At 37.2% G+C, this 27,176-nt stretch overlaps 1 protein-coding gene across 8 annotated transcripts in view; it reads right to left on the minus strand.

The window, feature by feature from the left end:
* Window positions 1-27,176, minus strand: part of UTRN (utrophin) — a 500,711-nt gene that overhangs the window by 75,039 nt on the left and 398,496 nt on the right. For all 8 annotated transcript variants that reach the window (XM_004752757.2, XM_004752758.3, XM_004752759.3 and 5 more), the window contains 4 exons: window positions 21,796-22,064; window positions 15,743-15,889; window positions 13,094-13,172; window positions 9,939-9,999 (listed from right to left, as the gene is read on the minus strand). In XM_004752757.2, the coding sequence (XP_004752814.2) occupies window positions 9,939-9,999; window positions 13,094-13,172; window positions 15,743-15,889; window positions 21,796-22,064 (556 nt within the window). The remainder of the gene's footprint in view (window positions 1-9,938; window positions 10,000-13,093; window positions 13,173-15,742; window positions 15,890-21,795; window positions 22,065-27,176) is intronic.

A 27,176-nucleotide genomic window follows, 5' to 3' on the forward strand; every position in this document is an offset into this window, starting at 1 on the left:
CGCCTTGGACAGTTTTGGTTCCTATTTGCTATCCCATATACTTATTAAAACAGCACCTCGTAAGTGTCCAGCTGAGATAACATGTGCTCCCTGTATTATATGGAATTTGATGAAATGCTGAACCAGTACGGTTAATAGGCGTTACATGCTTCTACCTATTATTTGTAATGTATTCTGATGAGCCCAGAAAGGAAGACAGAAATAAGCTTGTACACCAATGGCTAGAACACAAAAATGTGTAAAACAACATGGTCCAATATATGAGACAATGCACTAACAGCAAAGTACATGTGATTTTGATAGATTGATAAGACACTGATTTCTGGGCAATAGACTGCTCTGGGGAAGAAACTTTTTAATCCCATTTGTTCTCATTAGAGTGGCCTCCTTTTCTTCCATACAACCTTAAAAGATGGCAAGAAGGCATCCTGCTTACCCCAAAACTGACTCTTAGTCAAACACATTTACTTGTTACTTATCTACTCAATTTTGTGCCTGAAACTGGATTTTGAGTTTTGCATGTGTTGTTTCATTTCAATTGCAATTCTAAGGGCATATAAGAGAAACAAAAGTTAGAAGTGAGTCAGTTAGTTAAAAATACAAGTGAGAGAGAAAGAACGACCCGTATTGTTCAGGGATAAGATGGTCCCAGGAAGAGCAATAGTTCTTCTTTGCTGTACATAGTGAAAGATGACACAGTAGGTCAGGATACACAAGATTAATTACAGTAATAGCCTATTATTTGATTGTCGGGTCTCTACCAGGGGTTCTTCCAAACACTTCCCTTGTGTAAACTCAACCTGCATAAAAACTCAATGAGCTGGGTGCCAACAGTATCCCCGTTTTACGGATGAAGGAATTAGGGCCGGGAGGGCACTTAGATAACTTGCTCAAGGTCTCTGTAAGTAGTAGAAATGGAATCTGAATTTTAAGCCTGTGTTCTTAATATGGAAGTCTACTTGTATGACTGAGATTCTAACATCTTTCTGATGAATCTGTCTAAATCTGAGTCCATGGTCCATCATTATAATCATTACAAACCATCCCATCTGCCTCGCTTCTCGCTCACTCCTAGCAAAGCCCAAGCATGGATCAGCTCAATTACTTGCCTTCTCTGGACCTGAGCAGCTGTGCATGAATACAGCTGGAGAAAATCACTCAACAGACGGACTAATTTTACTTTAAATATTTAACTTCAAACCTCAAATGTCCAACTGCTGGAAACCACACAACATCCCCTAATAAACTCCCTTCCCAGACCCCAAGACAATTTACTGCTGCTATCTCTCTCCCAATCCTAAGTAAGTTTCCCTCCCTGCCTTATATCATTTCACTTGATCTCACACTTCATTGAAAAGAAAACTAGAATCCACCATATTAGAATTCCTTCAGCTTCCAACCACCAAATCAATAAACTACCTTCCATCTGCCAGGTTGTCTTCTTCTCTCCTCCTTCCTGAGGAATTCCTCCACCTATCAAAGGCCAATTCTTCCCAAGCTTTCTTTAAAATGTCTTGTGCTGCATAAATGTTGAAGATCTGCGATCCTTATACACCAATATCCCTACCTTGAATCTACATTTTCTGCTCTCTATTACCTTTTTTTCTTCTTCACAAACAAAATTCTCAATTGAGGAGTGCACAATCTCATGTCCTATTCATTACTGAACTCACATCAATTTCGTTTCCAACTTCACTCCTCTACACACAGGCCCTATCGAAATTATAAGTGAACTGTGTGTTGTCTGATGCAGGGGCTGCTTTTCTGTCTTCAGTGCCCCAGACTGCTCCTCAGGGTGGAGCAGTAAGCGACAGAAAATCAACTCCTTAAGTCACAAAGCACAGTAGAAGATAAGAAGTGCTATATATAAAAGAGAGAATCTCCAGAATGATGAGACACAGGCCTTTGCAGGCTCTGCTAATACCTTCTTTAAATATGTTTATGAAAGTTCATATAGGAATATAGGAATCAGAGGTGTCTGGATGGCTTAGTACTTAAGCATCTGCCTTTGGCTCAGGTCTCCATCCCAGGGTCCCGGAATCCAGCCCTGCATGGGGCACCCTCTGCAGCAGGAAGCCTGCTTCTCCCTCTTCCACTCCCCCTGCTTGTGTTCCCTCTCTTGCTGTGTCTCTGTCAAATAAATAAATAAAATCTAAAAAAAAAAAAAAAAAGAATATAGGAATCAAGCAGTAACTCCCAAATAATCAATTTGCATTCAGGTGATTAAGTGTAAAGAGTGAAAACAAATTCTGGCAATCAGAGGCAATGCTATTTATCTGAGTAGTATCTTCTTAAGGATCTAAAAGGTGACATTCTCATCTTGGAATTTATAATCCCCCCAATTTTTATTTTACTCGAGATCAGAATATATGAAGAATATGGAGTACTCCTGCTCGTACGCAGAGTCTTACTGTGTGTGTGTGTGTGTGTGTGTGTGTGTGTGTGTGTGTGGTGTGTATATGACAGTGCAGGTGGAAGACAGATTGGACAGAAGATGAGGAAGCGGTTTCCTCCAGGGGACGGAACATGTGTGTTCAGGTTACACAGAACTTCTTGAACCCTCGCAAACATTTTCTGCCATCTTCTAGGCTTTTAAAGGCAAGAAAGGCAAGGTTACAGTTTTTGAAATATAAGAATAAATCTAAGCGAAAACTTAAGAAAGTTTGAATGCCAACATTTCAGGAAAAAAACCTTTCTGTTTAAATTCCATATAAGATACAGGATCCTACTTGGTAAGAGATACTGAAAAAGCATAGAATCTTCCTTTAAAAAATGTCACTGATTTGGAATGTCTGGCTAGCTCAGTCAGTGGAACATTTAACTCCTGATCTCATGGTCATGAGCTCAAACCCCATATTGGGAATGGAGCCTATTTAAAAAAAGAAAACTAAATGTCACTAGCTTGTCATGATAACGAAGACACAATGCAGGACGACAAAATTGTCCACAGTGGAGAACTCCAACTCTATTGGATTCAAGTATAAGATGCACCTAAAATAATTTCATACTCAAGAGCAGGTTAAAAGACACAAGCATATAAATGGCTATATAGACACAAAGGCTACCAAAAATACTACCCAAACCCTAAATACAAATGTATTTTATAATACATTTACAAATGTAAATTATAGAACAATTTGTTACAAAACAATATGACAAGGTTTGCTTGTATTTGTTTTCAAGTAAAGTAATATGATCTGTAACCAAAATGGATGTGCCTGGGTGTGCCTGGGTGTGCAGGGAGCTTCAGGTGATACTAGTTTTGAGGGCACTGGAAGGTTGTCTGGAAGAATGAACGTGCATACACTCAGTAAACCCAGGGGGACCCTACTTTGGGAGTATCTCTGCTTGGGCCCAGAACTCAGAAGGAGCTTCCCCTCTGTCTCAAACTCGACCCCGTGTCTCTCTAAGTTGTCACACTAGGGAGGGGCAGACCAGTAATGCACACTAGTCAACATTCCTGTAGGTCACCTGCTGTTGAGTTGGCTCTGGGGAGTGTTCTAGACCTCCCTGCCTGGGGTGTCAGCTCCAGGATTATTGCCCACCAGAGTTGGGTTTATCCTTATATCCTTCTGGTTTGTTTTTTAAAGCTGAATTTACATTATTTATTAAATTTACATTATTTTTAAAAAATACTTTATCCATTTATTTGACAGAGAGAGCGAGTGAGCAAGAGAGGGAACACCAGCAGGGAAGAGAGAAGCAGGCTCCCAGCTGAGCAGGGAGCCCGATGCAGGACTCAGTCCCAGGCCCCTGAGATCATGACCTGAGCCAAAGGCAGAAGCATAACCAACTGAGTCACCCAGGCACCCCTAGATTTAGGTTTTTTGTTTTTGTTTTTAACTACTCTATCTCTTTGATATGCAATCTTTAAATAAGAAATCAATTTTTTCTATATGGTTGTATTGAATTTTACATTGTATCATTTTACTTTATAATCCATATAGAGAAAGTACTCTATTTCTTTCACTATGTATTTGATCATTATTGCTTCTGCACTTTTGCTAGTTTCAATGACAGTTTTAAACGTTTAATCTTTACAAATCAAAATACAAATATCTCTTTTTCCTCCTTAGTGGCCCCATAGTGACTTTTCTGTACTTTACAGTAGACCTTTATTAATTGCAAATTTGACCCTAAAAGTCAGACAGTACAGGAAGGCTGACAGTGCCCCTATAATACACTGGAACCGAGTAACCTTTAAGATGCCAACCCCAAATTCCACCTCATGGTAAAAATAACACTGGCCACAGCCATATATAGATGAATGGCAGGAAAATAACATCTTTTTCAGTCCTGTACTAGTGAATGTCTTTCTCGGACCATGTCAGTTCCACCTGAATTACCTCAGTAAGTCAGGGCACTGGGGCACTGGAAGTTGTCCGTTGGTGACAGTGTGCCAGTTCAAGGCTGCTGCAGGGCACAGGGCCTGCTGTTATCTTTCTCAACAGCCAAGGTGTGCTCACTTGTCTGAAGCTGTCTCCAAGCCCAGGAGGTATAGGGATCCCAAGACGCTTATGTTCTTTCAAAAAACAACTTCGTTCTTCCCTCCTCATCAGCGAGTTGGCCCAATGATTTTAAAAATTTATTTTCAACATAGGTAAAGTCACAGACTGTTTCTTGGAAAAACAGACTCTCCGGTACATTCTCTTAAGCTTTGTTTCATTTATTTCTTTATCATTAAAATGAAAACACAAGCTTTACTCCTGCAAAGAGACTCAAAGCATGTCCCAAGACTTCTCCACTAAAAATCTGGCACCAGGAGAATGCCATCTCTCATCTTGATTAAGGAGGGAGACAGAGATGAAGACAGCTGTAGAAGGCCTTTCAGAGAGAGCTGTGTTTGCCTTTCATTATTAGTTATATTTTTGTTATGGATTTATTTTGTTTTGGGATAAGTTTCCTCCAATCTTTAAACATAAAATGCTTTATGTTAATTTCTTCTTTGTTTTGTTATACACACACCTCTGTTAGCTTTGACTTTCTTATTAGGCTAAATATTTGGAAAACCCTTTGCTGTCACTCCTCTCCGCTCTTATTTAAGGGAGAAATATTTCACCTACATCACTGAAATGGGTCCATGATTCCTCTAAAGAAATAAGCATTAATTCTCTCCTTTAGACTGTACATATATAATGAGACAAGGAAATAGAGTTTATGCAAATAAACTACATGACTGCTATAACAAACAGCTACTTGCTCTCCAAGATTTTATTTACAACTATAAACTTTGTGTTTTATTTTTTTCCCAGCAATTGATGGATTAGGGCAGCAGACAATGGCCTTGGAAGGCAAGAAAGGGGAATTATCCCTAATGGACATGAGAATAGAAAAAGAAAATATAAAGGAGATGTAATAACTTGAGGAAAAATTTGATTTAGGCCTGTTCATCAAAGGGCGTGAGAATAAGGCAGAGAATCCATGGAAGTGGTATCTGTAGTTAATGATAGTTTATTTTAATTAGTACACTGTAATCCTGAGAAACGTCAGTTTCAGAGAATGTGATATATATTATCTAGTAAGAAGATATTACTAAAATGTTCACATGAAAGCTGCGTGTGTGTGAGCACACTTAGGATTCTATAAAGAATTTAGGTTTGCACCTCAGATTCAAGTGGAAAAACTGTTAGGATGTGAGGGGACAACCCGTCATGAGCGCAGCAGCAGGATTTCCACTAAGGCTTCCCGAAAAGTCATGCCCTCTGGCTTCAGAGATGACATCATAGAGGGAGAGCAGAAAACCAGATTTCCTAACTTGACCTTACTAAATCCTGTGAAAGAGTAAGACTTACTAACAGACTGGGTATGTACAGAGCCATCTATGCAGAAAGCCCTACGGGACTTATGAGCCGGCTCTGTTGAGCATCCTAATCATGGATGGAAATCCACCCAATGACAGAAATCTCGGACCATGGAACCGAGGAAAGGTAGTGGAGGGCCACATGGTTTGCTCCCCACCTCTGAATTCCTGTCAAGATCCAACTGGCAGGACTGTGGACAACTACATTTTTCTACCTATAGAAAAGTACCTTTCTCCATTACTGCACCACGCAGTGTGACATTTCCTTAATCATATTAAAGCATGTATTACCCTTACAGAAATGACCTACGAAAATGAGCTCTGGCCTCAACTGCTGGCCCACAGTAGGTGTATCATAAATGGCAGCCAATCCATAGCATGAACAAAAAGGATGTTTGCTCAAATTTCCTCCACCTGACTGTACCTTCTTTAATATAAGTCCCCATACTACCCAGATTTTCCATGTGACTTAAATTTCTGTTCTCTTTGCTCAGTGCAGAGAGCTGGAGGCACAATGGTCAAGAGGCAGGAGCTGGAGTCAGTCCCTGGGTTTGAGCACTAGCTCTTCCTTGTACTGGTTGTGTGATTCGAGCAAGCTATGTGCATACTTATTATCTAAGCCTTGCCCGTAAATCGGGTAATGACAGTTCCGACACTCCAGTGAGAATTAAGAGATAACTACAGGATTAGCACAGTGGCTGGCAAATGAATATTCAAAAAATATAATTCGTTTCAATGATCTTTATTATCACCCGCTATGACTATTTATTAGTATTATTTCCGGATCAAAATGAGAAGCAATGAGCTTTGTACGATTAATGTGACATGTTAGGAAAGTTCAACCCAAAGCTTTCCCTCGTTGTTCCCTTTATGCCTGAAACACCCTGGATATTAACTTTTAGCTGAGGAAATGAAAAACGTGTACAAAACACAAACACATGACTAAAAATCCACAGAGAAAGAAATCTGGCTTTGATGGTAGATTTTTGTATATTGTAAAGGCAGCAGGAGCCATTGCAGGTTTCTGTAAACTGATAGAACAATGAGCTGTCACTGGATTATACTAGAAAAGAAAAAATAACTAGATCAGATTTGGAAAGCCTACCTAAGATGCAGCAAATATAATTTAAAGATATGAGTTTCAACTTGAGATATTAACATAGAGAGATTTATACCATACGGACCCTTACAGTTCAAATCTATATTCTACCATTTTTTAGAAACAAATGAGTCTGAAACCACTGCAGTACACCACAAAATATTAATGAAAACACACGTAGAAAGAAAGAAATGCATTGGAGAGCCATCAAAGTAGGTTTTAGCTAATCAATAAAACTAAAATATGAAAGAAAAACAATTTGTTCTTCCCATTCTCCTTTCAACTTTCTCACTATATTCTGCAATTGAAGTACACAAAATTGTATACTTCCATAAAGAATACAAAATTGTATACTTCTACATTTCTACCTGACTCTTATTTTCTTTTTGGCTAAATTAATACATCCTAATATGCTCCTGGAAACTCTAGCTGCATGGCAATCATGCTAAATTTGTTTTTAACATTCTTCCTCTACTTACTTGTGCAGCCATGCAAAAGGAAGTGTATATTAAAAGCCCTTTCACTCATTATGTACTTGCTTCTTAATTTACTTGGGAATTAAATTTTGTTTTCATAACAATTCTTCATCTGGAAATACTGGCTCATATTAACCCTACCTCCAGAGATTGATATAATTTATTATGAAGAAAGAAACTGTTAAGTTACACAACAGAGCAGGTAATGAAAGCATCTGGCTGAAAGTTTTCTAAAAATAAGAGAATTCATCCCATATACCTGGGGAGATCTCTACATATTTCAAAGTCCTTTGACTAAAGACACTTAACAGTAAAACTATATGGAGTCAAGAAAATTCAATCTTTCACTAATGAAGCTGAAGATATTTTAGGATGCTACAATCCTAGAAGTCACATTACACATATTGGCTATCATTGTATTATACATATTTTAAAGTACTGGTCATGGTCATGGTCATGGTCATGGTCACGGAGCTCCAGCTAATGAGATGTCAGAGGAACAAGCTTTTGCTATACAGTCTACCCTATCAGAACTCATAGTGTGAACAAGACTATAATCCTGTGAGAGCCAACCAAAATTATAAAAATTCTGAATCCGTGAAACTCTGACTTAATGTCATTTTTAGCCATATATAATCAACTTGGACATACAGAAATTCCTTTTCAATAGCAGTATTAAAATTCAAGATGGATTCTTAAAATGTCAAATAAATAACCAGCATATAACATAATCAAACAAGAGAATTAATATTTTCTTTATCCAGTAAAGACAAAAATCTGCTTTGCTGGATCTGATCTACACTTAAAAAAAAAATCACATAAGGATTCTTTGAGTAAAAAAATTTAATTTCAAATAATTTCATGGACTTCTTCATTTTGTGTAATACATGTGTTAGCTTTCTACTGCTGCTATAAAAAATGACTCCAAAATAAATGTCTCCTTAAGCTACAATTGAGGTTTGCAGGTCTGTGATCCTCCTTGGAGATTCTAAAAGAGAATCCCATTGGTTTGCCTTTTCTAGTTTCTAGACGCTGTGAGCATTCCCTGACTCATGCCCCCTTCTTCACCTGCTGCTATTATTATTATTATTATTATTATTATAAAAATGTAAAAAATTTTAAAAATGGTTTAAATTTGATTCAGATGATTACACTCTCAATAGAGACATGTCAATTACCCAGCCTCTGACTTTTCTATTCAAGATTGCACAAATCTGACACCAGCCAATTGCTTTGCTACCTTATCCTTAAGTTTATCACAAACCAGTACACTATAGACTCTACAGTGGAAGTAGTGAATTCCATTAAGGCAATATAACATATACTATTATTACATTTCATATATGGTATGGTGATTTTTCTTTACCCAGAGGATACATCTCAGACTACAATAGAACCTTCATAAAGAAATACTATTTCATAAACACTGGCTTCATATACAAATTTTTCAGGAAGAAGGATATTGGAAGAGTAGGTTATTAGCATCAGCAAGGATTTTGGAGATCTATATGCCATTTAGGAAAGAAACAAAGGATTTTGGAGATCTATATGCCATTTAGAAAAGAAACAAAGGAAAATTGGCCCAGAGATGTTTACCCAACTTGCCTGAGGTCAGCTGGCTAATCTGAGACAGAGTTGACTCCTAATAATAGTGATTACTTTCCCGTAATTATGATGCTGTTCACCATACACATAACACAGAGTCAGCTAGGACTTTCATCAGTTTAACACATTGTAAACCAACATCTTTGCTAATTTACACCTCAAGGGATTGTATCATTCTGCCCTAGGACAATACCTAGCCTAAGCCAAGGATCAAATCCTACTCAGACCTTGTGTAAATGATACAAAATGTATAAAATGTCATATAATAAGGAGAAACTTGTATGTAAAAAGGAGAAACTCTCAAATTGACAATAAAAAAAGGAAGACTGATAAATCTAAACAATACTGCAGATAATTAATATCCATAAGCCAAAAACCCCTGAAAATACTGAACTTTTTAATGATAAAAACACTGCTTGTTTTTAGTGGATTAAAATGAGAAGAGTATAGCACTTTTTAAATGGATTTTCAGGGAGAAATAAAAATGGTTTAGAATCAGTACTGTGTGAGAAACAGCATCATGTCAAGAGTTTGACATATCTATTTACTAAGATTTTATTCTTAAGTAATCTGTACACCCAAGGTGGGGCTCGAATTCACAATCCCAAGGTCGAGTCTCAAGCTCTACAGACTGAGCCAGCCGGGTGCCCCAAGAGTTTGACATATTTAGAAATTTTGTCAGTTTCCCCAAATATTTTAGTATCAGTTTTAAAATAATATATGCTAAACACACCTATGGCCTTAATCTAATAAACTACAAATAATACTCTGATTTTTAAACTAACTTCTTTTACATATTTTATATATATATATATATATATATATATATATATATATATATATAGTTTCCTTCAGACAGCAGGATTGAATTCTATTTTCTAAAGTTACAGTGGAAAGCCTCTTAAGCTATCAACCTAACTTTTTTTGGTATCATAAAGGAGAATTAAAATCAACTTACTTGATGTAATAGGGCACTTTATTATGTGAAATGGATCTCTGCCATGGCAGCTGGACTGAAGCTGAAGAAACAAAGGGAGGTTATTGGAAACACTGCTCACCCAAAAGACTTACGCCATAATGCAAAACAACTGAACACATTTTATAGCCAATTCAATGAGAACTGTTCTGGTTTTTGAGCTGGATTCCTATAATTATGAAATCTGTGAGGCTAAACAAAGAGTGGCTTTTTAAAGATTCATTTGAAGCAAGGAAAGAAACAACGCAGGTTCAATTTCAAATGCCAACCTAACTAATTGAACCTGTTGCTAAAAATACTTCTCAAAATCAAGTTTTATTGTTTATAATCACCACAATTTAAAACTTAGTGCTATTCGAAAAATGGAGTCTGTATATATTTTTTGATTAAGCTAAAGCCAAAATTAATTTTACCTGGTATTTCCAGATTATAAACTAGATTTCCCAAGACTGAATTTTCCAGATCATTAGTAACATGCTTTACTTTGTTTCACAAGAATAACTATCTAGGACAGATGGCATTTAAACAAACTCATCTGTATGAATTTTAAAAAGGAAAGATTAAGACAAACACAGGCAAAGGGTTGTTAAAAACAACAACGACAAAAAAGAAAACAACAAAGGTAATTATCTGGATAGAAGAATGCCAAAAACTTATTTCATCTGAAATGCACAGAAAATACAGTTTCTTACTTTCACATTAGATATCACTATGATTGAGATTTTATATTTTGTTTCAGGTACTTATTTCTTATAATTCCAGTTCTTCCTTATTTATAAAACTATATTATTCCTATAAAATTATTTTAAGACTGATTTAAGAAGAGTTAAACATGTAAAGTTAGAGCTATTAAGGAATTTTGCCAAATAAACTAATAAACAAGCAATTCAAACAAATCTTTGCAATTATCACTAGGCTCTCAGAGCCAGTTGTTATCAATGCTTTTTTTTTCTGAATTTCAGGTCACATTAATATCTTATAAAAATATAGCATTCTAAACTCACAAAGCTTTTCAAATACATTTGTTGATAAGGAAGCCAACAAGCCCTTATTAGAGCTCTATCTGATACATAAAGAACGAGATACTCAGAAGTGAAATAATTTGCTCCATAAAGAAATGGCCGAGCTCAGACATGATCTCAAAATTTCTGACCCCTAGTTCAGCAATTTTCCTGTTCAACAATTCTTCTTCTCTTTATAGCATGGGAGCACTCCCTTCTCCAACTATGTCCGTGAAAATATAAAAGGGTGATGAAAATGTGGAAGTAGGTATAATAAATTTCTCATTGGAGCCAACCTCGTTTCAGTGTTGGCACCAGCCCCATAGATCAGTTTTTATTTTGTGTTCTAGCTAAACAGACTCCTTTCATAACCTGGCTGAAGTCCAAGAAATATTATAAAGCCAATGATTCTAAACAGCAAAAGATAACAATTATTCAATTTATTAATTGGGATTTGGTTTACACGTCTTCATTCATATTAACAATTGTTTTGATTTGAAAAACTCTGACCTCCTTGGACTATCAGGGCCTGACAATAAAAGGCCACATGCTTTGGTTTCACAAAGTACCTGTGAATCTTACCATGTCTCCTTTCCTAAAGAACATGAGTTGGATTTTTATTATGAATGAACGAATGGTTGCTGGGTCAAAGTGTAGGATTTCATCACTAATAGATAACTAAGCCTTAAAACTGTAAACAGAGTCACCAGTTCTTTTTAAATTCTGCTTTAATTTGGCCTTAGCACACAGCTTAAATTAAGTTTAAGAAATCTGAAGTAGTTCATATCTAATGAGACTGCACTCTTCTTTACTTTATCAACACTGATGGCATCCCAACTTTAGAAATGCACCCTTGCACCCAGTATAATCCAGGAAGGACTACGATCACTCAAAGATAGACTATCCAAGAGCTCTTGGGTGTGAAAGAGAAAACATATATGGGGGCGGGGAGAGGGGGACAGAAGAGGGGGAGCGAGGACTCGAGGACAGGAGGGGCAGGAAATGACTAATTCAGATTCTCGAAACTGTGAAAATAGAAAAGCCAACCTTGAACTGAGATAGAGCAGATTATCAACCATGACAAAAGATTAAGGGAAAATATGACTGTAATCAATTTGGTTGGAAGAGATGGCATTACTTCAGTTTTCTCTATCATTATAGATACAAAGAAGTTCTCTTAATTGGGATATAAGCTGTGCCTTAAGTTTTAAACTTTATTTATGTTGAATTAAACAAGCTGTTTTCTGGCATATGTTTGCCAGGAAAAAATAAAAGGAAAGAAATTAATAGTGAAAGCATCAGTGCCAAGAACTGTGATGGGTGCTATGAAACTCACTCTGCTTCCTCACTTAATTTTCAAGGCGATCAGAAAAAATAAGTATTATTATGGAATTTTAAGATAAAGAAATTAACTTTCAGGAATCTACAGGTCTGGCAAAAGGCAGAATTAATAATTTAATCTTAATTTGGATGACTCTGAATCCTACATTCTTTAGTTTCCCCAGCAGTGAATGATATAGAAAATAGAAGCTCAAAGCACTTATATAAGATCTCACGAATAGTCCATAAAATTAATGTTTCAGTTGGAGAATATTACCTACAAATCTGCATACGTGGTTTGGCTACATCTGTAATACTTGACCAAAAGAAAAGCAAAGTATGATTACAGTGAACCTAATAAACAGAAATCTCAGATTTGTGGGGACTTTTTTTTTTATTGCTAAAGATACAGGTACATTTTAAATTGATAAACACTTTTTAAGAAGAAAAACTAATTAGAAATCTGAAAATATAAAAATGATTTCTTTATTGTGAAAAAGTTCATAGCCTTTGCTTATGATACGCTAATGATGACATGATACTATATTAGTTACTATAGGTGATGGTTCAGTGAAAAACCACAGCTAAAGACAAATTCAGTTTTGCTCCACTTTGGGGACTTATCAATTGTGGCCAGATTATGACAACTAATAACCAATAATCAATATGGTAATGAATCTTAATATTACTTTCTGTACATTTATCGAACGTGAGTAAATATATTTGTAGCAAAGAATATGGCTCCTGGAAGGAAACTGAAAGAATATGCTCATTCCTTCAATTAATGAGATTCTAGTCAAGCTTAGTAGTACTTACTAGAAAGAAAATGCTGGGAGGATGGTCCAAAATCTCTATGGGCTTCCTGAAGCTGTTTAAGGCGATCATCTACAGAAACCTGCATACACACATGCAAGAAATAATTTGATTTGAAAACAATGACTTTAATAATATACTTGACTTAGGTATTTTTCTATTTAAATTCAATTATTCAACATCTAGCACACATCGTTAGTTTCAGATGCAGAGTTCAAGAATTCATCAGTTGCATATAACACAGGTGTTCATCCTATCGCATGCCCTCCTTAATGCCCACTGCCCAGTTACTCCATCCCCCACACGCCCCGCGCCAGAAACCCTGACTACTAAAGAGGCTACTGCCCGAGATATGACGGCTTGTGCAGACTCCTTCTCTATCTCTGGGACCAAAATACTAGGATTAAAATACCCTCTTCCAGTACCAACTGACTGCAAAGAGCACCAGGCACTCTTCTAAGCAGTTTATACAAATTAACTCTTTTAACCATCACAATGTTGGGTAAGTGTTATTTATTATTATCACTACTTTACAGATGAAGAAACTGGGGCACAAAGAGGAGTCCAAGGACAGAAAGTCAGTACCCAACAGTACTAGGGTCCATACGCAGCTAATCTCGTCCCAGGAGCTCTTGCTTTCCTGTTATTCTATGCTGCCTTGAAAGCAGGAAAGCTCGAAAGCATCTAAAGTCAAGCTGAGGCCTTGTGGCCAGTGGCTACTCGTCTCTCTTCTGTAAGGAACGTGGTCAAAAGTGCCACAGGAAGCGAATGAAAAAGAAGTCTAAAATAATGCCAGGGAAAAACACAGATAGATGATGACAGGCAGCGGCACAGACAGAAAGACAGGTAGATGACAGAGAGATGGAATTAGACAACAGATGGATAGATAGAGATGGATGGACAGTACGAAGATCTAGGAGTATGGAATCTCTTATCTGCTTCCACATTTGTGTTCAATCATCTAAACTTGGGGGTATCCATGGGTATAGCAGCTAATTAGTATACTCTCTGAATTTGTCTTCCCAACTTCCACCATTAGCTCTCTACATTATGAAAATGCACAGCGGGTCCACTGCGAAGCTAAATGCAAATCAGTAACCATCACACACAGCCTACTGACACTTTCATTTTCTTTTTCCTTGCCCCAGTCTCTGCGTGCAAGTCCGCTGTTCTGCATAGATTGTCCATTCTATTTTCAGCTGCCTTTAAATGAAACATGTCTATCTCTGGCTCCCTGGGCAGCTCTAGTTTTTCCTGGTTAGCTATTTAAATTGCATTAGCAAGTGCTTTGTTCATTAAAGCCAAAAAACACCTAATTGCCACCATCTAGTACAGGAGAAAAGATGATGGTCCTGAACGAGTGACACCGCTGTCAGCAGAGATTCCTTCCCTTCTCATTCAACCAGCAACTAACATCTGCGCTCCAGCAGTTACAACACTCAGAGATAAGGATGAGAGAATGCGTATCCTCTTTCAAGCACAGTGCACTCCCTGACTTCTAATCTTTGGAGATAGTGATAACACAAACAGAAGGCGATCAGGATGGACCACAGAAAAACTCACATAAAGGTAATGAACTAGGAAAATAGAGCAGAAGGAAAAAAGAGAAAGCCAAACACTTCGTGTTCCACTCACTAGAAAAGCACGTCTGACTTTAACATCTCCTACTCTACTAATCTCAGACTATTAACACTCTTTTCAAACATAGAAAAGACCGTTTGATGCTATGCACTCATTTCTTAAATCTTCATATTCATGAAAAACATATGAACCACTGGGTATTCAACATTTGAGTTAATTCAGATAACCTAATATGCTATAAAATATTATAGCTTTAAAATAAAATGCTTTTGTGTATCACCTCTAGCTGCACATTTATCTCATTAAAGACTACATTTCAGGCCCTAAAGAGAGAGAGAAATGCACAATTATTTTTTCAATATTCCACTTAAATTATCCTGCTAGTTTTCAGGGAAAAAATAATTATTACGACTCCAAGGAACTGGTCATTGAACATGGCAAAGTTCTGCCAAGACTAGGCCCAAAACGACTCATGGGCATGGGTGGTGACTTGTAAATGCACATACCTAGTAGTACTCAACAGAGTTCTTCTGGGCTTGGCTGTTTTAAATCTGGGATGAACAAGTAATATCTATAGTCACTAAAACAACTTAGACATAAGAGGTAAAGGTAAGAACAGCACAACAGTGTAAATGTGCCAGCTGGAAAGATGAACAACATACTTGAGTAGCACACAGTGGAAGAAGGATGGAGATTACTTAACTTTGCAAAAGGAAAAAAAATACATGATTAAAGTAAGAAAAATGACTCCTTCGTGAGCCATTATGGGAAAATGTTTCTGTGACCTATCCTAGGTCTCCATTACTATGATTTATCTGACCTTCTGCAGTTTTCTACAAATATCATATGAACGGTACCTCATAAAATTACATTACCTTATTCCTAAACAAAGGAGGCCTCTGGGTTCAAGATATGGAACGACAGACACCTGGTGGTATTACATGCTACAGATCCATTATCAACTACAACTAGTAAAGAAGGAGAAAGCAATGGGGTGCGGGGAATGATCGGGCAGGGTTTAAGGACCGACGGTGCAAGGCTGGATCATGAAGAGGGATAAAGTGGCGACACCTGCAGAAGTTTCCATCGCATATTGAGGTCATCTAGCTGGCGAGAGATCTTCAGAGATGGATGCAGGTCAAGTGGAGACAGCTGACTGGACAAATCATTCACTGTTTTAACTTTCAGGTTGATTGGTGCAATTTCTTCTCTAAATGCCTGGAAGAATAAAAACAGAAATGATGACCTTGGGAAAGAATGTAACAGAAGGTAGGATTTTGAACCCTTCTTTAAAGAAAATGGCAAGACCAGCTAAGAGGTCACTGACAACAGCTATGTACTCAACGGCAGCCCAGCTCAGGTCTGTAGCCACAGGGACAAGCAGCTACAGAGTCAGCCTTTGTAACCTGGAGAATCTAAATAGCAGCACAGAGAGAAAAATCGTAAGGCAAACTCATTGAGATGATGATGTATTTCCTGCAAATATATCATCTTATGTAATTTCATCTGGAAAACGTTTGCCATTATTACCCACTTGACTAATTTCTAGTCTTGTTTCTATTTTTTCATTTTCTTTCATATTTTCCTGCTTTTTTTCTTTCTATGGTTATCTTACTATATTTTTCATCAGAGGCAACAATTTGATCTGAACACGTTACTATTTAAAATTAAGTGGCCAGGAGCACGGGTGGCTCAGTGAGTTAAGCCTCTGCCTTTGGCTTAGGTCATGATGACAGGTTCCTGGGATCAAGCCCCACATCAGGCTCTCTACTTGATGGGGAGCCTGCTTCCCCCTCTCTCTCTGCCAGCTGCTCTGCCTACTTGTGATCTCTTTCCCTCTGTCAAATAAATAAATAAAATCTTAAAAAAAAAAAAATTAAGTGGCCAGGGTGCCTGGTTTGCTCAGTCAATCTGCCTTTTGCTCAGATCATGATGCCAAGGTCCTAAGATGCCAAGGTCCTGAGATCAAGCCCCACATCGGGCTCCCTGCTCAGTGGGGAGTCTGCTTCTCCCTCTCCCTCTGCCTGCTGCTCTGCCTACTTGTGCGCTCTCTCTGTCAAATAAATAAATAAAATCTTTAAAAATAAATAAAATTAAGTGGCCAGTAAGAACAACTTTCCTAACCACAAAATCTATGACTATTACTCAAGAGGTAAGTTTTGATCCTTTCAAAGTCATTATCATCACGTAGTGGAGGGGGCAGAAAGAGTAGTGTCTATAAGAAAAAATGTAAACGAGGCTTAGTGACAAATGAGAGATGGTACAGGCGGGGATGGAGGATGTCTGTGAAGAGGGAAAGAGAAAAACAAAAGATATTTGGGGCCAGGGACAGTAATGTGTCCTGTAAGAGCAAACAGAATAATGAAAACACTAAGCTTTCTCTCTTTGCCGCATAATTCCCCCTGACTCAATGTTCATGTTCCCTTTTTCCAACAGAGTCTTTGCCTAGATCCCACTGATGTTTTAAGAGTCAACTCAGGTCTCTATACATCCTATTTCAAGGAACATTTCCCTGAGGCCCTTCCCTCAACATTCTCGGCTGGAGGCCCCACTACGTGCTCCCAGCATTCTCTCTGCCTTCTAGAATCCAGTCAGGACTTCCTGCCAGCACACATGCAGCCACACAAATGGGGCTTCATAGTGAAGCCCATTCTGACTGTTTGGTGCCATACAGGCCAGTTGTTATGTATTTTAAATATCATTCCTTATCAGAGCTTTTAATACAACCATATTCTTGATGTCCTTCAAGAAGAATAGAAGCTTCTGGAGAAGAGACACTCTCCAGTATTCAGCACAAACTTTGCCATACAGGAGGGGAGAATTCACTTCTACAGATGAAGGCTCATGAAAATGTTAACCTGAGGCAAGCTAATCCAATATACAATTGGGAACAGAACTGAGATACTAAAGGAGAACAGTATATTGTTTTTTCTTTACTATGTCACAAAATCAGAGTTAATCATATGCCAAACTGAAATGGTATGTATTAGGTGTTGTGAACACAGTGAGCAGCAGCCCTCCAATTATAGCGTTTCTACCATTCCACCCCTTAAGAGACAGGAATATGTCTACAAACCCTTGTTCTGCCTTTCCCCATACCAAGTTTAGTTGACGAAATATTACATATCAGAGTGCTTTGATGACCATGAATTTTCATTGGAACACCACAGTATTAACTTGGCTTCCTCATTATGTTTATTTAAAAAAACCCTCTTCAACTACTTCCTTTCTTCCTTCTCTCTTCCAAAACCTGTTACCCTATGTAAGGCCCCCTTAGATAATATGTATAGGCTAAAAATAATCATTATGGTTGATAAAAATCAAAATAGTATTACAAATATAACTTTACTTAAAAAGGAAATTAGTTTTAGGTAAATCAGAGAATATATTTTAGTGTTTTTCAAAATTCTGGAATATGCTCAAAAGCCACAAGAAGAAACTCAAGAAGGAAAGTCAGAAGAACAGATTCTAGAACCCAGAGTCAGCATAAAAAGGTCCACACAAAGGAGGGAACCGTGTATAAATGACATTAAAAACAGTGAACATGGAAGTCAATGCGTGTAAAGTAAGAAACATTGCAAGAACCCTGACGGCACCAGTATTTCAAAATCAAGCAGAAGAAGGGAAGCTCACAAAGGCATCTGAGTTGCTGGAAAATGGGAAAAAAGGACTTTGAGTTGTGATCATTTTTCTTCATGGCTGTAGAAGCTGGTCTTTCACTGATGACAGAATAGGTGCACAGACTGACCCATGGTTCAGTGAGAAAAGCAGTTACATGATAACAGGCGTTCTAGGTCTGAAGAATAAACCACTGACAGGGAAGCATGGGACAGACAGAAGTGGGATGAGGGTGGGGAAAGCGAATTTTTCAGTCTGGACTTAGAAGAGATCTGAGTTCCTTCAGATTCCGTTTTAAGAATAAAGACAACTCAGTTGTAATTTAACAGTATACATTAATATTCTCTCCTAGATGACTTGAGAGGACTCAAGAATTTCAATCAGCTTTTAAAATCAATGTCTTTGTATTTTGTAGGTATCAAAGATGAAAAATGGAAGGCTAGACAGTACTCTTAGGTTTCTATGATTTTAAATAATAACAGGTTTATTTTAAAAGACGGGAAAAGACTTTCAAAATCAGGTTATAACGTCAAGACGTATTTTTAAGATTTTTTTTTAAAAGATTTTTTTTATTTATTTGACAGAGATTGCAGGTAGGCAGAGAAGCAGGCAGAGAGAGGGGGAAGCAGGCTCCCTGTTGAGCAGAGAGCCCAATGCAGGGCTTGATCCCAGGATCCTGGAATCATGACCTGAGCCGAAGGCAGAGGCTTTAACCCACTGAGCCACCCAAGCATGCCTATTTTTAAGATCTTATAGGAGTTCCCAATTTTCCTCTATAAAAATAATGTTTTTCTCTTATAAGCTACAGGTGAAAATACTAAAAGACCTCTGACCGATAAAGTCATTGGGCTTTGTTTTTGTGGGTGTTATGGCAGTGAGGAATCTCTCTAATGAGAAAGTTTATCTTTTGCTTTTTAAGACCTTCCAAATTAAGGGGCTTGAAGTAAAGCAAGTTTTAAAATAGTTCCCGATCCGCTATGTGTTCTAGTATAAAGAGCCAATTTATCATGTTTGGCTGCACTTTCCTATAGGAGAATAAAAGTCTATGTGGTCTTCTTTGCTATAAAAACAGGAACATCTGCTAGCATTACAGGCGCTGACTGGCAGCCTGCCAGCAGATGTTGGGGATGGGGAAGGCTTCTCCTGTCAGAAGGTGTGTATTCTGCAAAGAAGAATGATTAAGGATAATTTTAGGGCATTAAACTTATTTGACTGTCCCTCAAAGATTTTGTTTTCCAGTTGCTTTGACATATTTAATAATATTTAGCAATAATCGGTACTTATTTTTATTTGCCAATAGCTTCAGTGGGATTTGACGTATACTTTGGAGTACATGTGCAAAATCCCAGACTTTGAATCCATTTTATTTGGTTTAATGAGACATGGGTTTTTATTTTCCTTTTTCTTAATAAGATGTGAAAATATTTTAATCCATAGTTTATTCCTTCCTCTTAAATATTAATTGTGTTTTTCCTGGCTTTCCACTTTAGTAGAGATTTGAACAAAAGGATTTGGATAGAGAGACGGGTAATTTCTTTAATCAGATGGGAATAACAACTCCCAAACTTTTAGGTCTTTAATAAGCCCAGATACAACTTTTCATTTTTCCTTCAACACTAACCATCCTGCATTAAAAACTGATACTTTCAAATTGAAATGGGTAAACTCTTGCTCTAACCAAGAGGAATTTTTCTAGTCCAAAAAAATATACTGTTCATAGACAACTGAATTGAAGATTTCCAGCATTTAAAGACCATCTTTTAAATTGCAAGAAGTGTATAACTTCCAGAGAACTTCTACTAAAAGGCTTTATTTTCAGTTCATTATTTGAAACTCAGATTCGCCCATGGAAATGGTTTCCAGGACACCAGAGCTGTAGGAAGAAGCCTACTTAATTCATAGAGTTCTGCACATTTATGTAAATTTATAACGAAAGGTGGCAGATACTAACACTCTTTTAGTAGTGAAACTTTTTTTAAGTTTAAAATTTAACATGTAACTTTCAAAGTTTTGAATTCCAATAGCTGATACAAGTTGCACTTAATTACATTAGCATGAGTGAGGTCCCTACAATGAAAGAGAAGAGCAAGGAAGAAATCATGAAAATTCTACCACTTTACAGCTGTGTAGGCTTGAGCAATACCTGCATTTTCACCATTTGTGAAATGGGTGTAATATACCTATCTTCTTGGGTTGGTGTGAGGATTAAAAGAGGTATCCATGTAAACTGGCTACGAACAGTTCTTGGCACACAGTATGCCTCAATAATGCTAGCCATTATTATTCCCATATCTACACACACATATATTTGCTTATATAATTTGCCTGCATGTTCATTTCATTTCCTAGACCCTTTCTCCCTCCTTTTTACCACATGAATAAACAAAGGGAAAATGTTATCCAATGTCCGTGCGCAAAAGATAGGTCTTTTGCAGTAAAAATCACATTTATGATATTGATATTGTCAGTCTAACACCTTCTGATGTTTCTTTAGTTTATTCTTTGATTTGACTCATGACTACCTAATATAGAGGTTGCTATGCTACCACAAACCTGACTACTGTGTCTCTTACTGCCTAAATTCTATTATTTTTTTTCTGGATATGTTCTAGAATGTGGGAGCCAAAGGAGCTCAAGATCACAGATCTATCAGCCTTAACTTTGGGTCATTCCTGACCACAAACAAAATTTATAGCTAAGCTAATCCTTCCATAATCTACTCAGACAGTGAGAGAAAAATTGAACATTAGAGTCCTCAGCAAAACAGTATGTTTTTTATTAAGTCCCTAAATCCAACTACCAGTTTACAGGAAATACAGAGTAGAGAGGAACCTGCCCAACTTCATGACGTGCCATTCTACAAAACCCAGGCTGAAAGAAATACTATAAAACACACAGTTCAGTTTCTTAAACATTGTAAACAAAACATAAAAGGGATAGAGGGGAAATCTAGAGATTAAACAGGACTTTGCATTACTTTTTTTTAAAGTAGTGAAGTGTTTAGGGACACAGAGTTGGGTGAAAAAAGGATAAAATAAATAAATAAAAGCTGGGGCCGCGGGGTGGCTCAGTTGTTAAGCGTCTGCCTTTGGCTCAGATCAAGTCCTGGATTGGGCTCCCTGCTCAGTGGAAAGCCTGCTTCTCCTTCTGCCTGCTGTTCCCCTGCTTGTGTTCCCTCTTTCACTGTCTTGCTCTCTGTCAAATAAATAAATAAAATCTTTAAAAAAATAAATAAATAAATTTTTAAAAGAAAAGGGAAAGTAAATTGCTGTGAAAGTCTCGTTCCTTGTTATTTTGGTGGGGAGGGGGTTCTGATGGTGAGGGGCATATGGAAAACATCTGTCGTGACTGGAAAAAAAAAATCTCTCTATCCTGATTTTGATGGAGCTGTGACGGGCTTGGCTTCATAAAATGCCTTATAATGGTTTTTACATGTGACTTTCTTTGTGTTAGATTCAACAATAAAACATTTCTTAAAATCCTTTATCTGAGGTAGTGAGGCTGACCATGGTTTTTTCGATGTGGTCCTGCAGGGAGTCGATGAGTAAGTCTCCCACGGGTTTCCAGCCATTGCGCACGGCCTCCACCTCCTTCATGTCAACGTCCAGGTCATCCATGGCGCCCTGCAGGTCTCTGAGCTTCTCTAGTGCTTTGTCCACTTGCTTTTGCCAATTGCTGGTGACCATGTTTAGACTTTCCCACTTCTCTTTGACTTCAGAGGACTGTTTGCGCATGGCCTTGGCGATCTTTTGGGCTTTCTCCTCAGGAGTCAATTCTGCAGTTAAGAAAAAAAAAAAAGAATATTTGAAAGTCTGATCAATAGCCAAGTGAGAACACCACCTTTTGTAAGGGTTTGCTACCAGGTTCATGGAGACACAGTTTATATGAGCCAGGGGAAGAAACCATTTCTCTATACTCCCATCACCAATGCTACTCCCCAAATAAGAAAATAGCTACTCAGAGTAATAAGTGGCCCCATTGTTTTAGTGACTTTTGAATTTCAATATAGTTATAAACCTTGAAATATAACACAATCCCTCAAAAAGTTTTTCTTTAACATAAATTCACTTCTATAAAATCCAGACATCTTTCGTTGTCCTCAATCAAAATGGGAAGTATAATTAGGAGAGAAATAGCTTTCAGTTATGAGGAAAGACTGAAAAAATAAGATTAATTGCTCATGTTTCTTAAAATAATAACTGAAGACAAATAATCTATCTTAGATACTTCATCATTGCTGAGTCCGTCTGGCAGTTCATCTTTAATAGAGGGCACTTTCTGTACCCCAGACGTGTAGCACGTCCACAAACATTTCAATGGGAAGATAAAAAAAATTTCAAGAATCATCCCAAATATTTCATACAGCAAAATGGTTTCTAGGATATCTGAAATAAAAAAAAGTTAGACTTTCAGACAAGAAAGGGTAGGTATCATGCAAGGCCCTGCAGGGACAGGAAGGAAGAGTAAGATTCCAGAAGACAAGCAAAATATACAGAAATGGAAGTCAAGTTCAAACCCCAAAACACAGAGATCTCAGAAACAGTGATGAGAAGCTGACAGGACCAGGGCAGAGATACTTGATGAACACAGAGCAGACACCCTCACAGCCGGTTGGAGAGCTCTCCAGCTACACACTCCTGGGTCTCAGTTCCCTCAATACCCAAGGATGCCCCCTTTCCTATCTTGCTGCTTCGATGGTTATCCCGCTTGTCCACTGAAAACGGAGGCCAGGCAGAAACACATCATCAACATAAGCTGTAGAGAATTTAAGACATATACTTATTCTTCTTTGTGATAATATCCCATCTCTTAGTATCAATCACATTAACAACTTCACTTCACTTCAAAATATTTCAAATTGTTGGTAAAAATGAACTGAAGTTAACTGAACTTCCTGGTAAGATGAACTTCATGGTCAGATGGACTAAAGTGAGCTCTCCTGAACAGTAACTTTCATCTTCAACATAAATTCATCCTCCTATCTTTCTTTAGTATTATTTAAAAGTCAAGTGAAGGGGACAGAGCACATTTCCAGAAAATTCTAGAAATCAATATTTAGACTTAAAACAACTATAATAAATCTCTGGGAACCAAATGGACCATGAAGAGTTTAGCAGCCACAGAACTCCAGGTCGCACTACTCAAGTATTAAAGGCTACACAGAGTCCTTGGTAACTGAACTGAGGAGAGGGAGATGCTGTGTCATGATAGGCAGATAGACAGAACCCACCAGTAAGGGAGAAATTTGGAAAACAAGTGAATGCCCAGCCTCTAGGAATGCTTGAGCTGGGATACAGTCCCTTACAGCAGTACTGGAGGAAAGGTATGTCATTAGGCAGGCCTTATTCAAATCCTTACCTAGAAAATGAGAAATACAGAACATTTACATGAAATGTATTTCACATAAACATAAAACGCTTTATTTTTATATGCCTCATCTATATAAATGCTTCCATATAAATAATATAAAATATACAAAATAAATAAATGGTATTTATGTGAGGTGAAAAAAAATCATCCTTAATAACCCCATGAGAAAAGGAGTGCTGATTTTTATGATAGTAGCACCTGTGTTTGTTAATAAGTCACGTGATCTTTTTCAAAGCTCTATTTTAAGCAGTTGTGTTTCCCTGGCTTTTGTAAAAGAAAAAGATACAGTACTAATTTCTGAACAGACAACTTAATTATGATGATTTTTTTCGCCTGGATAAAGTAAAAACTGCTTCTGAGTCAGTCACTGAATAACCTGGCAGGGAGACACACGGGGTCTTTGTCCTGTGACAAAACACCTGGCATGGCTGGGACATTTTTGTCTTCACTAAATGTAAAATCTTTTGATGGAGCAGTCCTTTTGTGGTATTTATTATATAATCCCTCCTCAAGCAGCTCCTCAGAAGAAAAGAAAAGCTCTATGTTCAATTCCCCATCTGTTTGCCAGAAAGGATAGATTAACTGATCACGGAGTCCGAAGAAAAGTACCTCCTATTACAGTACCAATTTCAGTTCAATGCGTACTTTAAACCAGAAACAGAGGGAAGAGCAAAACCAAACAAAAACTTTCCAGCATGTCTGTGATACACGTAATAAGCAGCAAAATATAAAATACCATGTTACGACAATGTGGGGCAAGAGAATAGAAAAACAAATTTAAAAACAGCAAAAAAAAAAAGCCATAAAAGAAGAAAACAATAAAGGGATATAATTGCATTTTCAAAATCCTCTAGTTATTTGAAAATCAAAGAAGAAAGTTCCCTTCAAAATTTCTGAAGAGACTTTTTTTTTTTTGCCATAAATTTTAAGACCCTCAGGCAGGAGTGGAGAATCTTTTGGACCTAGTGATTCAGAATTTGGGGGACATACTAGAAACCCCTCTGAGAGTCTGTTTGCCTGTTTTTAAATACTGATCCCCAGAGGCCCTACCCCCAAAATACCAAGAGATTCAAATTTAGTTGGTCACCGGTGAAGGGCAGCATGGATATATTTTAAAAGCTCCCCAGATGACTGTAACGTGTTGTCAGGACAGAGCACTGCCAGCTTCTTGGCTTACAAATTGATTTCTCTGGTCTCCGCTGCTGAAGCTGGAGTATTTCCACTCCGATGAGCTGTTGTGTCATTCCCAAGCAATGGCAGGGCCACTAAATACTGAAGGCCCAGTGAGCAAATGAAGCTCAGAGATAAGAGGGTAATCTAATTTGCATTTGAAAAGGCAGTAATAGAGGCTAATCTGAGAGAAGGAAGAAACAGCAGGATAAAACCAAATAAATTTACTGACAATTTTCAGACCAGAATAGCTTTTTCTGTCACTTTCCTATTCCCTGTAGTGTGTGTGTGTGTGTGTGTGTGTGTGTGTGTCCTTCTCTGTGGATTTTTTTGAGAAGCAGCATTCTGGTTCTCCCTTCTCTTCAGGACTTCCTATTTAACTGACCAAACGTTGAGGGTGCAATTATATTTACTTTCTACATTCATAGTATGTATTTATACATAATATATAATAGATTAATTTTTATTATAAATATTGTTATATTAATTCCATATTTATGTAATTGAAATAGTGATTGCTTTATTGTGTTACAATAGATAACTATCTTTTAGGAAGAATTAATAACTACCTTTTAGAAAGAAGAGAGAAGAAAAAGACAAAAGAGAGTAGAAAGCAATGATCAATCCTGAATTTTTCTCTTGTCCAATTATCTTTATTCTTCAACTATGCAAATTAATTGGTGGCACTTATACCTCACTATCTTCTACGCCATAGCTGAGAAAGGCTGTGCCATGGTTCCCTGAAATGCAGGTGGAAAACAAAGCAGGACCAAGAGCAGAGACTAGGGTTGGGGCTAGCCCTGACCCCATCATGCCCTTGGTTCCTAGGAGAGATAAATGACCTGTTCAACTCACTTTTATCAAGTGGGAACACTATTTTCTCATGCTGGGAAATCATTTTTATTCCAATGGGTTCTTTTAACTTTAAAATTCAATTCTGTAAGAAAGCCAAAGTCACATACATCTCAAAGAAATCTTAACAGTAGAAAACACTCTCCTTATATGTGCTTATACAAAAACATTTTACAATAAAGTATCTGTTTCTCCTATGAAATAATACAGAACTTTATTAGAATCACCCCAATTGCTTTAAATAATGATCTTCCATATTTATTGTATCTTCTTTCTCCATATGAAATTGACATATATAATCTCCATTGTGAATAGGTTCTAAGCTTTATGTCATTCAAGTTTTCTTTCTTTCCATCTTGGTTTCAGCAATACCCAGTCTAGAGACCAGTATATCCTCAATATGTAATTAGTGAACCAAGTTGGGCTCAATGGAACTTTTAGCTTAACTCTACTGAGAATACTAAACTTTATATTCCACTTATTTTTCCTTCCTCCTCCCTATCCCCATATAAAGGGATTATAAACCCTTTATATGTCAAAGAGAAGAGAAGGACAAACCTTATGAAAGTTTTTTTTTTTTAATTTGGTAATTCCAAATATCTTACTTTTACTGTTTGCTTTTTTTTTTACATGTATCTATAATCTTGTATTTCACCAAGCAATGAAAAGGAAATATTAAGGCAAGCAAATATAGAAACAAAACAAAAACAAAACAAACCTTCCAGAGTAGCATTTTTACTCCTGGACAATCTAGTGTAAGGAAAGACTAAGAGATCATATGCCAGTTCTAATACTAACGAATTACATAATAATAAATATATTCCTTATCTCTTTGAACTTCAGTTAATAACTGTAAAGCTACTGGCACATAAGAGCGCCTCAAAAAAAGGTTCATTTCTTTTATGATTCCTTTTATGATTTTATTACTAAGTCTGGGAGGTTTAGATATCTCTAGGGATTTTTACATAAGCAAACCAATATATTAGCCAATAAGAACTCGCAGGAACAAAACACACACATACACACACACACACACACACACAACAGCATCCCCATATCACTAGACATCTCTAGGGATTTTTACATAAGCAAACCAATATATTAACCAACAAGACTTCACAAGAACAAAAAACACACACACACACACACACACACACACACACACACACACACCAGTAACCCCGTAGGCTCTTACTATCTCTCTCTTTACCTGCCCTCCATTTCTCTCTTACCTTCATAACCAAAAGATGCTTCTGATTAAAATAATAGGAAATACATTCTCTCCACGTTTTCTGATTACATGATTAAGATTAACTTAATCCCTCTGATGATCAGTGTTTAAGAGGACTCCGCCCATTTCCTATTTTATGTGATGATAACAATCATTATGAAATAGATTACAAGTACACCATCAAGGGCCATCAGCTGATTACTGTAATATTTCTAATTAAGTTCATCTAATACATTATAAGAGTGACAATATTAAGAGGTGACC

The sequence above is a fragment of the Mustela putorius genome, unplaced genomic scaffold (assembly GCF_011764305.1).
Source record: "Mustela putorius furo isolate JIRA1106 unplaced genomic scaffold, ASM1176430v1.1 tig00003863_pilon_pilon_pilon, whole genome shotgun sequence".
Classification (NCBI taxonomy): Eukaryota; Metazoa; Chordata; class Mammalia; order Carnivora; family Mustelidae; genus Mustela; species Mustela putorius.